The sequence below is a fragment of the Protopterus annectens genome, chromosome 5.part0 (genome assembly GCF_019279795.1).
Source record: "Protopterus annectens isolate FY-2018-M chromosome 5.part0, PAN1.0, whole genome shotgun sequence".
In the NCBI taxonomy this organism is placed as follows: Eukaryota; Metazoa; Chordata; order Ceratodontiformes; family Protopteridae; genus Protopterus; species Protopterus annectens.
In genome coordinates this window covers 303,030,472-303,044,239 of record NC_056735.1, presented here as the reverse complement: position 1 = coordinate 303,044,239, position 13,768 = coordinate 303,030,472, and the positions used below count along the sequence as shown (strand labels likewise).

The window sequence follows — 13,768 nt, the reverse complement described above, 5'->3', positions numbered from 1 at the left end:
ACAGGTTCCAATACCAGAGGAAGAAGTAACAAAGTGCCCTTCAGGAAAGGCTTACAGAGTCTGTGTGCCATCAGACTAGGTTCATCTGCGACATGAAAGGTAGAAATCGCCGCCAATTGGACTTTAATGGTTGCGGCCGCTGAACCCTGGTTAAAGAGCTTAGACAATAACTCCAATACAGATGAAATTGGAGCTGTGTAAGGGTCAATCTTTTTGGCATGCGCTCAGATTGAAAACCTCTTCCATTTGCTGTAATAAATCTTCCTGATCGAGTGCTTATGAGAGGAAGATAAAATATGAACCACCTCCGGCGAAAATTGATGAAGCCTAACTAATGACGGAAGTGGAGTAGCCAGACTGTCAACTAGAGGGTCCGAAGAGAGGGATGGAGCTGCCCTGACATGTGCGTCAGTAAGTCTGGTTGTGGGTCCAGAATCCAAGGAGCGTCCATGAGATAGGGATGGAGAAAGGGGAACCAAATTTGACGAGACCAGTGTGGGGCAATCAGAATCATTCTGCTTCCCAAGGATTGCGCTTTCTGAATAACCTTTGACAGTAAGGGAACCAAAGGGAAGGCATATAGTAGACCGGAGGGCCAATCGTGGACTAGAGCATCCCTGGGTGACTTCCCCTGAGGGGGGATCAGTGTGAAGTAGCTGCTGCATTTGGCATTGAGGGGGCTGGCAAAAAAGCCGCAGCAAGGCTGACCTAACCTGCGGAAGATCTGCTCCGCAACTTGACAGTTCAGGGACCACTCGTAAGGCATCAGAATAGCTCTGCTTAACCTGTCTGCGATCACACTGGACTTCCCCGGAATGTGCGCTGCCACCAGAAAACGTTGGGAAGACACTGCCCACTGCCACACTCGCATGGCCTCTCTGCACAGGGGATAAGACTTGGTTCCTCCCCGCTTGTTCAGATACCACACTACTGACATATTGTATGAGTGGTTTGCAATAGTCCCGAGAGGAAGAAAACTCGGAAGTGCTTGTAATGCTCGTAGCACAGCTTTCATCTCCAGGACATTGATATGCAGATGCATCTCGTGCTCTTGCCACGTGCCTTGGACTGTCCTGCCTAGATAATGTCCCCCCCCCCCACCCCATCTGGGAGGCATCCGTGGCAACCGGGGGCACAGGAACGAAGGGCTTTCCCGCACTGAGGTTGTCGGTGCAAAGTCACCAACTGAGATCCTGTTTGCACCTGTCTGCGAGTAGAATAGGGTGAGAAAGTGGAAGACGTTGAAGAGACCACTGGGCGAAGAGTAGCCACTAAAGGAGCCTCATATGTAACCTTGCCAGAGGGACTAACATAATCGTAGCAGCCATTGTCCCCAAAAATTGGAGGACCCATCTTGCCTTCACTCTTCTCAGAGGGAGTAAGGCGTAAACCTGTTGTTGGACTTTGATTCTTTCCTTGGTAGAAACGCCCGCATGAGGACGGTGTCTAATTCAGCGCCTATAGAAGTGACACACTGTGAGGGCAACAAGGCAGATTTTTCCCAGTTCAATGTGATGCCCAACTGTTGACATAGGTTTATAGTAGCGTCCCTGGTCTGAAGTAGTAGATGCCTGGTGGTGGCAGTAAGGAGCCAGTCATCCAGATATGGAAACGCTTGGAATCCCTGACGTCTCAAGTGAGCAGTCACCAATGCCATGCATTTGGTAAATACCCTGGGGGCTGTGGTGAGACCAAAGAGCAGGGCTTGAAACTGAAAGTGACTGGCTCCCAGCCAGAAGCTTAGGTGACTTCTGGATGCCCTGTCTATCTTTATGTGGTAGTAAGCATCCTTGAGGTCGATGGAGCACATCCACACTTCTTTTCCCAACAATAGGAGAATAGACTGCAATGTGACCATTCGGAACTTGGACTTTTGCACATGGGTGTTCAATCGGCTGAGATCCAAAATGGGTCTCGGGTCCCCTGTCCTTTTCGGCACCAAAAAGAATCTGGAGTAAGTCCCTAACCCGATCTGGTCTGAGGGGACATGTTGGATGGCTCCTTTTTCTAAAAGCTTTGAAACTTCTGAAGCTGCGTAATCCCTTTGACTGGGTGGAACATCCGGGATTTTCTTGATTGGAGGGGGATTTGACAAGAAGGGAATGACATATCCTGCGGAAATTATTCGTAGAACCCATTGGTCCTGGGTGATATCTTGCCAGGCCTCTGGGTATAATGAGATTCGACCCCCGACTGGCTCCGGAAATGCACAGTCGGGCCTCCCATCAGGAGCGGCGGTAGGGAGAACCACGAAAGGAATCGCGATCTCCCGAGTTGTGAGGGCCTCCTCTGCCCCTAGGGTGGCGTCTCCCTGAATAACCACCCCCTCCCCCTGCCTCTGGAAGGGGGCTCACCTTGCGCACCGGGAAAAAAACTCTGATTTTTTTGAACCACATTTTGCCACCCCTCTGGGCCTTGGGGTAAGCCTAGAGGGATGGCAGACAGAGTTTTTCCCTCCTGCTCGCACCTAGTGAGAGTGTCTTTCACGTTGGTTCTGCACAAAGAGGAACCATCAAACGGGGCGTTGGTGAAAGAAGACTTGAAGGCCTCCACAAAATGACAAAGGCGCATCCAGGAAGACCAACTCCTCCTTGGAGGGGGCTTTGGATGGCCAGTCACCTCTTTTCTTCTAAATCTCTAGGATGTCAGAGAAAGAAACATTCTCAGAGGATGACTTAGGGGACCCCCTCAGATTCCTCGAGGCTGGTGTCTGATGTGAGAGACTCATCCTGAGAATCTCCGTTTCTCCTTTTACAAGTTTTCTTTCTGGGTGGCTCCTCAGGCAAAAACTGAGGGGCCCTCAGAAATATGGGGACCACTCATGGGGGGGTACCCTGAGGCCTTGGGGCTCCGCTGTCCAGAGATAGATGGTGATCAGAGACCTGCACCGGTGTTGTAGGGGATAGAATGACCGACCCGTATGACGCAGCTGACAATCTGGCCAGCGCACTCCGCATGGCCTCGAAGGCTGGTCCTCCCAGATCCAAAGAACGACCAGCCTCTGAAGCAGAGACAGGAGTCAGGCTTCCCTGCACCTTCGCGCCGAGAAGGAGACTAGGAGCAGAGAGGTGTCCCGAAGCCTCTCCCTCGGGTCCGACCAAAGAATCCAGAGTCCTGAACCCAGTGGATGGCGCCGATGGGGTCGGAACCGATAAGCCAGGAAGGGCTGTCGGAACCTACCTAGGGACATCACACGGAGCCAAGCACTCTGGTTCCGAAAGCTGAGATGTGCTCGGAGAAGGAAGTATCGATGCAGGTTGAGGGACTGGCTCCGGAGCAGACTGGGTCGGAGCCGAGAACAATTTTGCCAGTACTGGTGACTGAAGAAGTCTCTGCACCACTCTATCAACGTCCATATCTGATAAAGTCCTGGAAGATTTGGAGGACAGGGAAGGAAATCGAGACCTCCTCTCTGAAGGGGACCTGCAAGGAGGGGACACTGGCCTAATGCTAGGTGACCGGCTACGAACAGGCTCCAAGAAAATTGGAGCCGAAGCAGGTTCCATAACCACTGACACTTCCTGCGGCCCCGAGGACAATGGAGCCGAGGATGTTGATGAAGACTTTGCTATTTTCTCCGGTGGCTCCGAGGAAACAGAGCCGGATATCGCTTTTTTGCTTTTGAAGATTTAGCCTTAGAGCTGGAAGCACTCTCCAGACCCTCCTCGAAGGAGGGTTTCAGAAGTCCCTTCAAAATCAATTTGTTCTTCCTTTCCTGAAGAACACGCGGACTAAAGGCATGACAGAAACTGCACGATTCCTGGAGATGAATCACTCCCAGACAGTACACACAAATCGAGTGTCCATCCGTAATGGACATTTTATAACTGCACTTGGAGCACCAAGCCTGAGGGCTTATGCTCCTTAGTATCTTTGGACATAGTTAAAACAACAAAACTGAAAAAAATAGACCAACGGTCAAAAAAGTCACAAGCGTGGGAACAAGCCAAACAACAGACAGAACACCACAAGATCTGTAACTCAAACGATCCTCAGACACAAATACAAGGGGGGAGGACTAATTCCTCTAATTTAAATGGTTTTAGTCCATGGGAAAACTTTAGCACACAAGGAAAGCAAGGGGACAGACTAGGTCCTCTAACTGAAATGGGTCTAGCCCATTGGAAACAGCTAGTGGGATACCACACAATACGCAATCAAGAAAAAACACAACTTTTCCACAATACAGACAAGAACACACACAATAGCTATTAAAATAGCTTTATTGCAAAGAAACTTCTGATACAAGAAGAAAAAGGGTACTTAGCCACAGCCAAGAGTGAGAACACCTCCGAGCTACAATAGCGGCAAACGAGATATGGGGATAGAGAGCAGTGCAGCATGGGATACTATCTTAGCCCAGCCAATAGAAAGACTTTGAGCTAAAAAGTATGGCCGAGACGAAGCCCAACCCACGGGTAAGAATGTAGGCGAGATTGGACTACATAACATCTTTTGTTTCAACTCTATGGTGAAGTTCTCTGAAACAGAGGACCTCATTCTCACAAAATTCACTTTCTCAAGACCTGTACCTAGAATGTTGATGCAGTAATGTCCACAGCTACAGACTTGAGTCATTGGTAGTTTAAACAGTTCCACTTTGCCATTTTCCATGCTCATGTCTCTTCCTACCTTTTTTAAGGGCATCATATTTAGCAACAAGAACATGTCAACTGGAACAATTTCCATTTCAGTAACACATTTAACATGTTTTAGTTTTGCTGGTATTTTCAGCTTCCTGGAGGGTGGAGTACTGCACTTTTCCATCTCCAAACCTAAAAGACATATTACTAGCTTTGTCAGTGTGCAAGGTTTTTCTGACTCCGTTTACTGACATAGCTTGTCTAGCCATTTTTCTCCACAGTGTGTGCATGCAATATCAGTCAAAGCTTAATCTCTATAGGGGTGGCTTAATGGTTAAGGTGTTTGCCTTACAAACACAAGATGCAGGGTTTGAGTCTCACAAGGGATAATTGGCTAGGCTTACAATGACTCGCAAGGGCAGTTAGCCTAGTACTAACCTATGAACCTATTACTAAAGCATTTTTTTGGAAAAATAAAGTTATGCGACATTCTTCAATATCTTCAAATATTTTGGTTTCTTCCATTATTTTAACCTGTCCATCTCTTGGGATGGCCTTCAGCCCACTGAAACATGCTCCGACATACGGCACATTTGGATCTCCTGCCATACTCATCTGGTAGACCTAGTACCTGGTAACACAGTCTCACAGACGTCAGCTGCCTGACCAATCCATTGCATTGTTTCTGCACTAGGAAATGTACTTTACCAGTGACTTAATGCCCGCTGCAGTGCTTGATGTCCTTTCTCTGAAAATATTTCAAGCAAATTTCACTGAAGCAAAAGTACAGTACATGATGTTAATGCTTACCAGCTTAAGAGCAAGCACTGAATCTAGAACACCAAAGTGCATCCCACTTTATCTTTGTTCAAAAACAATTATATAATGTGCTACAGAAACTCTTCCTGCCAATTATAATCCAATCAAAAGTATGCCTCATAAAGCAAATCTTTTTTAGTCTAAGAAACCTATTCTCAAATCTCGTTATCAAACTGCACACATCTGTATTACTGCCACTGATATGCCATTACCTCTCCCAATAAGCGTCAGTGCAGCTGTGGGGCATGTTTGCATTTTTCCAGCTCAGTAACTGCACTCCAAATTGCGATATAATTTTTAACAGCCTCCTTAGACAGGTGAGACACTGTAGTTGGAAACATATGTCACGAGTTAAAATTCTAACCAAACTACTTATAAGTTTAAGAAGCACAAAAATAGCTGTTTTGAATATCCAAGCTGCACAAACACAACCGCTGATATTTATATACACACCACTCACAGTCTAAACTGTTGCAAAAACAGTATATAACAATTGCCAGGAAGCAAAATATTGCAGTGAGACTGTCAAACAGTAAGAGGAAAACACACTGCAATAAAACTCCCACACAAGAGATTCTGCAGCAAAAGTTCCAAACAGAGAAAGCGACAGCAGAGTTTACAATTAGTAAAGATAAAGAACCAGGTTTCCAGTACTACTAACAATGCAGTGCAAAGCAGACATTAAGTATCTAAAGAAGCCACTCAACCAAAGCATGAAAACATCAAACTATGTAAAATTAATACACAACCCACTTCTATTTAAGTTTAAAAGGGAATGCTTCTGTGAATCTTACTTTAAAAGTGTACTGCATGTCCATTTTACCTCACTTTTCTCATCCTTAACACTGCACTGATAAACTCTTGTTACATTTAACTTTTGCATAACAAAGTGTAAACACAGTTCATGGCATGGTCAGTGAAAGCACACATGTAAAACATAATAAACACCAAGATTATAAACAGACTGGCAAGAGTTAAGTGGGATAAGTGTAGAACTCCCCCAACACACACAGAACAAGGAGGTTTAGGATCACCTGATATGAAGGGATACTTATATATTACACAAGCAGAAGGTTGTGAATTGCGAGACTATGATGAAAAGGAGACAGGATAGGATACATGAATAAAGCCATACAGAACATTACATTTGTAAGGCAGAACTAAATAGTCGAAGAACTAAGCCAATATAGAAATAAAAAGGAGAGTTCACCAATAGGGAGGGCTGCAAGTAAGGATATAGAAAACAGGCAAAAGCCAGCTGGAATTTACTGGAGAAAACAATGGAAAATTAGAGTATATAAAACATTACATGCCAACTATAAGAATCAATCTGAGGAGGTTACAAAAGAGTTGGAAAGGCATTCTACCAAGGAACAATGGACAGTATATGGTTAAGTATGCAACAAAGTCTATAAGCATTGGGAGTTTTGCATGAAGCGTTTGCATGGGTATTTTTTATACCTCAATGAGAATTCAGGGAAGTTTTCCTCAGGTAGATAGCAAATGTTGGAGATATGATGGGAAAGAAGATGCAGGTAATTAGAAATGTGTTCTGGGAATGCAACCAGTTGCAGTCTTTAAAATTCCCCTACAATGTTCATAGGTAGATACTAGGCTATCTGCCCTAGGGCATTTATAAGCCTAGCCAGAGTGTATTTGGCTTCCGCCTCCCTATTAGATTAGCCTACTGTACCTCTGTAAAGTAGGTCACAGAAGGTACTCTTTTAAGATTAGTTTACTGTGCCTCTGTCTAGCAGGGACACAGAAGAGATCCCAGGGGTGAATTTTCGACTTCCCATCCACGCATCCAGATTTCGCTTGAAGAGGGTCAGCGAGGGGCTATGTCTAACATGAATTGGGATTCTATTCCAGAGTGAGGGGTGCCTCTGGGAAATGAATCTGTCCCTCCAGCATGTCCTATTTATTTTTGTGCTGAGGTTTAGGTCCCTGGAGCGTGTAGCTCTAAGGGACTTGGATTTTTTGAGGTGGAGCATGTCCATTAATTCTGGGTTTGACATGGCTTTGTACGTCAGGCATAGATCGTCTCTGAGTAGGTGGTAAGCAACTGAGTAGAGCTGGAGTTTCTTTAGTCGAGCTGCATAGGACATTGTAGCCCATGATCCTCTTGGTGAGGTACTTTTGTGGTCTCTCCAGTTGCTGCAGGTGTCAGGTAAGGTACATCCCAAAAGGGGCATTGTATTCAATTATGGGCCTGATGAGTGACGAGTAGAGGGGCACAATGACCTCTCTTGATCTAGATGCGAACCCTTTCGTGATAAGGTGGGCTATATAGAAGGTCTTTCTAACCACTTTGGCAACGTGATTATCAAAGAAGAGATTACTATCTACGTTGGTCCCCAAATCTCTAATTACTTCTTCCGTACTTAATGGATTACCACCTATGTGGTATTTTGTGGGCACCTTGTTTTTCCCAAAGGGGATGACTATGCACTTTTTAGCATTTAGCTTGAGGCCGTGGCTCTGGCACCAAGCATCCGTCTCTGTGAGACCTTTTTGGAAGATGCTTGTGTCCAGCTGGAGATTCAATTATGGCCCCCAGTTTGCAGTCATCTGCGAACTTTGTCAGCCATAATCCCCCCCGTGTTAGCCTGAACCTCAGAGAAGTATATACCGAACAAGAGAGGTCCCAGAACTGAGCCCTGTGGGACGCCACTTGTAACTGGTTTGGATTCGGACATGGCACCTGCGATTCTGACCATGTGGGTTCTATCTCTGAGCCAGTTTGCAACCCATCTTGTGATATAGGGGTTGATATTTAAGCTGGTAAGCTTATTTATGATGCCCGAGCGGGGTATTGTGTCAAAGGCTTTTGCAAGGCCAAGGTAGGCTGTGTGGACTACCTTGCCCTCATCTATGGCTTTGGTAACTGTCTCAAAGAAATCAACTAGGTTTAAGAGGCAAGATCTGCCCTTAACAAAGCCAAATTGGGTAGGGTACAGTGTCTGGAGGCTCCCAATGTCTTTGTTTAGGAGTTCCATGATAATACGCTCCATAGCTTTACAGACCAGACTAGTCAGGCTTATGGGGCGATAGTTTCCGGGGTCCGTTGTGGCACCACCTTTGTGGAGTGGGACCACTGTAGCTGTATGCCATTCTTTGGGCACATATACTGTAGTAAGGCTAAGTTTGAACAGTGACTTAATGTGAGGGTTCAGTTCTTCTTGGAGCTCGTGTAAGACACAGTCTGGGACACCATCCGGTCCCACAGATGTTTTTTGCTTTGGAGAGGGCAGCTTTCACCTGTGCATCTGTGATGTCAGGGAGGTTACATTCAGTTGGGATAGGCATTTGCTCCTTTGGGGGGGAAGGGGGGGGGAGTTTGTGCTGAATCTGTCTGCCAGGATGTTGGCTATGTCTGTAGGTTCGGTATATTTTGTACCGTTATGCAACAATTCAGAGCAGATCTGGGAGTTTCCGCCCATGTTCCTGACATAACTAAAGAAGGCCTTGTGATTATCTTTAGTGTCTAGGACAATTTTTCTTTCGAAGCTAGCCTTTGATGATTTTATGAGGGATCGAAGTTTCTTGCTAATACTGATCAGAGATGCCCTCCCTTTTTGGGATTTTGTAGTAGCTTCCTCCTTCTGTTGTATAGCTTATTTATGGCCGGGGTCCACCAGACCAGTCTCCTGTTTTTGGAAGAGTGAGTCTTGGTTTTATTTGGGATAGCACAATCCATGCATTTATAGGTTCATAGGTTCATACTAGGCTATCTGCCCTGAGGCAATTATAAGCCTAGCCCGATTCTGTATGGCTTACGCCACCCCTTGATTTGAGTATACTGTGCCCTTTTTAAGGTTTAGTTTACTGTGCCTCTGTCTAATAGTGACACGGGAGTAATCCTGCAGGTGCTCACAGAATGCATTTGTAAAGGATTCTGCGGATTGGGCTGTATTATCCTCTGGCCCAGGGGCTTTGAAGGATTCCACCTCAGTCTTGAGAAGTGCAAAGTTGGCTTTTGAGAAATTCTTTACAGTGATTTCCTTGGCTGGGGGTGGGGACGGGATATGGATGTCCAGGGAAATTTGTTTATGGTCTGATCTTACCAATGAGGGGTTTACCTCTGGTGTGAAACAGAGTCCCCATGTTGGTGATGACCAGGTCCAATATGTTGTTCCCTCTTGTGGGAGTGGTGACCAGTTGTTCCATTGCGTTAGAGTTTATAAATTTAAGGAACCGTTTGGGCGAGGGTGTTTGGGCTTCAGTAGTTTTCCCAGTCAATGCTTGGGTAGTTGAAGTCACCCAATAACATAGTTTTTGGAGAGACCTTCATATTCTCCAGTGTTCTCAGGAATGCCAAGTGGGGTTCCTGCAATAGGGAGGGTGTTCTGTAGCAGGCTACAAACTGAAAGGCAGTTTTGCCCGCTGTTAGTTGCACATGGATGGTTTCCGATGTTTCGTGCAGTGCCACTAACCTGGAGGTGTAGGTATCTTTGATGAATATAGATACTCCCCCTCCTTTTGTGCTTCGGTCCGAGTTTTGGGGCCGAAACGCATGGTATGAGTTATAACCTGGTAGTGCTGGGGTGCTCTCAGGAGCCTTGAACCAGATTTCTGTTACTGCACAGACATCGATTTTCTCCATACTGAGGAGAGCCTCGAGTGCGTGCATCTTGTGGTTTAGACTTCTGGCATTGAGTAGCATTACCTTTAGTTTTTTTATCCTTGGGTTGTCTATGGAGGTGGGTTTGTCCTTTGAGCCTTGCCTAAAAAAGGCACTATGGGGGCATATGTGTTTCATCACAAATGCTGGGAGCAACAAATCACTGTAAGGAATTGATTCTTTTGAGCTGAAATATACATTCTAAATTGCCTTGACACAAGTCCTTACCAACTTTAATGCTACTGGTTGCCAGAAAAGCAATTACTAGAAAAAGGAAATCAAAATCTAAACCAGCTGTAATTGAAGTACAGAATACTGTAAAGGAGAATAAAAATGGAGGTGGGGTCCTCAGAAAAATGAAAGAGCTTGTTATATAAAAGTAAATGGATTCTGAGGGAACAATATAGGAGGAATGAGATTTAAGGGAAGGAAAAATGAACAATTTAAGGAATGTCAAAGTTAAAATATAAATACAAGTGCATGAAACAATGCTACTGTGATTTATTTTATATTAGTGTTAAAATATTTATTTAAAAAAGACTATACAAATACTGAGCTGAATGAATTAAGAAAGACATGCCTTACCTCTAATCATTCGCTGCACAGGACATATGCAAAAGAAATTTTGCAAATAAGAAAATAACTGAACACTCAGGAAAACAGAAGTCATAAATGTTCTAAAAAGGATATTTCTACCATAGTGACCATCTTTGGTTTCAATTGGACTAATTCATACAAAATTCCTCCATCGCCACCTCCTAAAATAAGGACTTCTTTCCCAGTGTAGTCTTCTTTGCCACTACCCATTATGGCTTGTGTATATGGCAAGTCACTTTCTGCTAAATCTGAAAAACATTAAATGTAAGGTAAGAGTTAGAACCTCAAAATAAGAATCCAAAACACTGTCTGTCAAAGGCCAACGTAAATTTTGATCACATTCAAATTGCAGATAACAACATAAACCCAATTGTAAAACCTACCCCTAGCTGAAAAACTGCAGTTCTGCAAATCTCAGTTATTCTTACATTCGCAGCTTCTCAAAATTCAGATTCAGATGCACTGTAATAAACACGCAATAAGAAGATCTGCAGACCTCATCCATTAAGAGCCCTCAAAATCAATCATCTCGGCTCATGAATCTACTGCACAGAAAGCTCAAACCACAGTAGGTGTACATATAAGCAAAACGCATACTTAAGACTGACGTTCAAAAGCAAATGAAACCAACAAAAACGCACTGTCTGCAGTGGACCTGTCCCTATGTAGTGGGATAGGTCACCACTCACTACCCAGTTATTCTCAAATCTGAAGTCTTAGCATTTCAGGTAAAGAATGATCTGCAATTAAACAAGCCATCTAATTCCTCCACCAGAAGACTGGAACCTTGAAAAATTCAACAACAGTTGAAGATGAAACAAGTCACATGTATGTGAAGTGGAAAAAGAAGAAACTGAACAATTACAACCTCAAGTTGTAAAGCATGCACTATGATGAGCTCTCCGATATCTAGTAACAACATACAATCCCATACGTAGGTGTCTGCAGAACAGAACTAGAAACAGTTGTGCATATTGTTGCAGATCACGATACATTTATGGATGAAAGATTTGTATACAGAAAAATATAGCAAGATTGTTACAGTGGAGACCGTATAAACATTACACCATACAGGTAATATGAGAGGAACTAGAAGCATGCACCACAAAGGACTACTAAAAATGAAGCAACGATCACAAGAGATTATCCCATACCAGTGGCTAAAATGGTAGAGGCAAACAGCCTGGATAATGCAGTTCAAGAGAAAAGCCAAAAGCAACATTGATTATCAAAACTACTACATCCAGTGACTACGTCTTACAAACTGAAAAACAAATTTGTAAAATGTCAAGGCGTAGAAAAAAACTACAGCAATGTGGAATAAGGATGAACATACATTTCCAGTTGCAGTAGGAGCAAGTGGGCTAATAAAAAAAATTTTCAAACTTATTTTCTGATGCTACTGATGCAAGTGACCCCTTCTGAACTGCAGAAAGAAGCAATGCTAGGCATATTTTGGGTGCTGAGAACAGCCCACTTGGCAAACATCAAAAATTAAAGCAGAACTGATTTCATGAACTAATTATGCTCTGTCTCATTTCCATTTAAGATATGTAAAAAAAAAACCTAAACAAGTGGAAAATTTAAAGTAAAATCATGTCATCTCATAAGTGCACTGGGCACACTGCCACCTATCTGGAAATGTGAAAACTAGTATTTAAAATTTCCATACTCCCCTTACCAGCTGTATTAGTGAGAATGAAACATCCCAATATTAGAATAATTAAGATTTTCCAAATTATGCATTCATATATATTGTGTGTGTTTATAAAAGTTAGTGGGGAGGAATCATTATTCTTGTCTGAAGAGGTAAGGGAATCAAAAGTTCACAGGATGCACAATTTACAAGTGTAGAAAGCAAAATGCATTTGTTCCAAAATAAATCTTGACTTTTAGATGTAGTTTTCCCCCCATCACCACCAATAATTAAGATTTTGTGTGTGTTTATAAAAGTTAGTGGGGAGGAATCATTATTCTTGTCTGAAGAGGTAAGGGAATCAAAAGTTCACAGGATGCACAATTTACAAGTGTAGAAAGCAAAATGCATTTGTTCCAAAATAAATCTTGACTTTTAGATGTAGTTTTCCCCCCATCACCACAATTAACACCTTCTCACAAAAAATTTCTAAGAAAATATTCAGTAAAAAATCACTGTTGTGCTATTTGATGAGCTGTCCTTTTCTTAGGATGATCCAGACAGTTTTCTGCAGCATCAGTTAACTATTATACGGTCTTAGCTGGAAGAAACAATGTTCACAGATCCTAAAGGTTCACCTATGCCGGTCATTCTCCCTTAAAAGTGCCTACCATAAGTGCTTAGTTAAAACAGTCCACGTTAGCAGGCCACCAATACAAAGTCCTAAGTTCACAAAATGCAAGCATGAATTATTTTAGGGCCGAGAACTTCAAAACACAATTAAGGACAGCCGCATCTCAATTTTCAGTTAGGCAGTTATGAACTTTATAAAGTGCATTAAGCACTCCAGACAAAATTATTAAAATCATTTACCTACACACATCAAGAACAAAACAGTGCAATTTTTAACCAATTGTTTCTCTTCTCTCAACTATATTTTCAAGTAAAAAGGCCCAGAAGAAGATAATCATTTAGGATTTAGAAGTCAGTGTGTTCTTAAATAAACCAAGGTAAACATTTTTCATGAAAATGAAATACCCAGATGGGAGTCCACATGGTGACACTGGTACACTTCCTAGCCTTTACACCTGATATTTGTAAGCATCAAGAATGCTTTAACTTACCTGGCAGTGTAACTCCATATCATCTCTATGAAATATCTAATTGAGATACGAACCTTTAGATTCATTGACAGTAACAGCAAGTGTAATATCTCAAAAATACCAAAAGCCAATAAAACCTGCTATCTTAATACATACACAAAAATTATCAGATGTTCAAATACGCACAGCAAAAGCACAATCCTGAGTTTATTAATAACAGTGACTTAAGGACTTTGGCATGTTTTCCTAAGAATGGCAGCAGTATTGTTTAAGTTGCTAAATGGTTGCATCCTGTTTTCCATGCCACATGTTAACAGTGGAATTACCAAAACCAAGACATTATGCTAGGAATACCACAACACATAGCCACAGACCTGGTTATTTTGAAAGCTTTTGCTCACGACTG

The 13,768-nt window shown here is 43.2% G+C and overlaps 1 protein-coding gene across 1 annotated transcript in view; it reads right to left on the bottom strand.

The window, feature by feature from the left end:
* Nucleotides 1-13,768, bottom strand: part of SMS (spermine synthase) — a 676,859-nt gene that overhangs the window by 420,356 nt on the left and 242,735 nt on the right. The window contains exon 6 of the mRNA XM_044072287.1: nucleotides 10,717-10,871. Within this exon, the coding sequence (XP_043928222.1) occupies nucleotides 10,717-10,871 (155 nt within the window). The remainder of the gene's footprint in view (nucleotides 1-10,716; nucleotides 10,872-13,768) is intronic.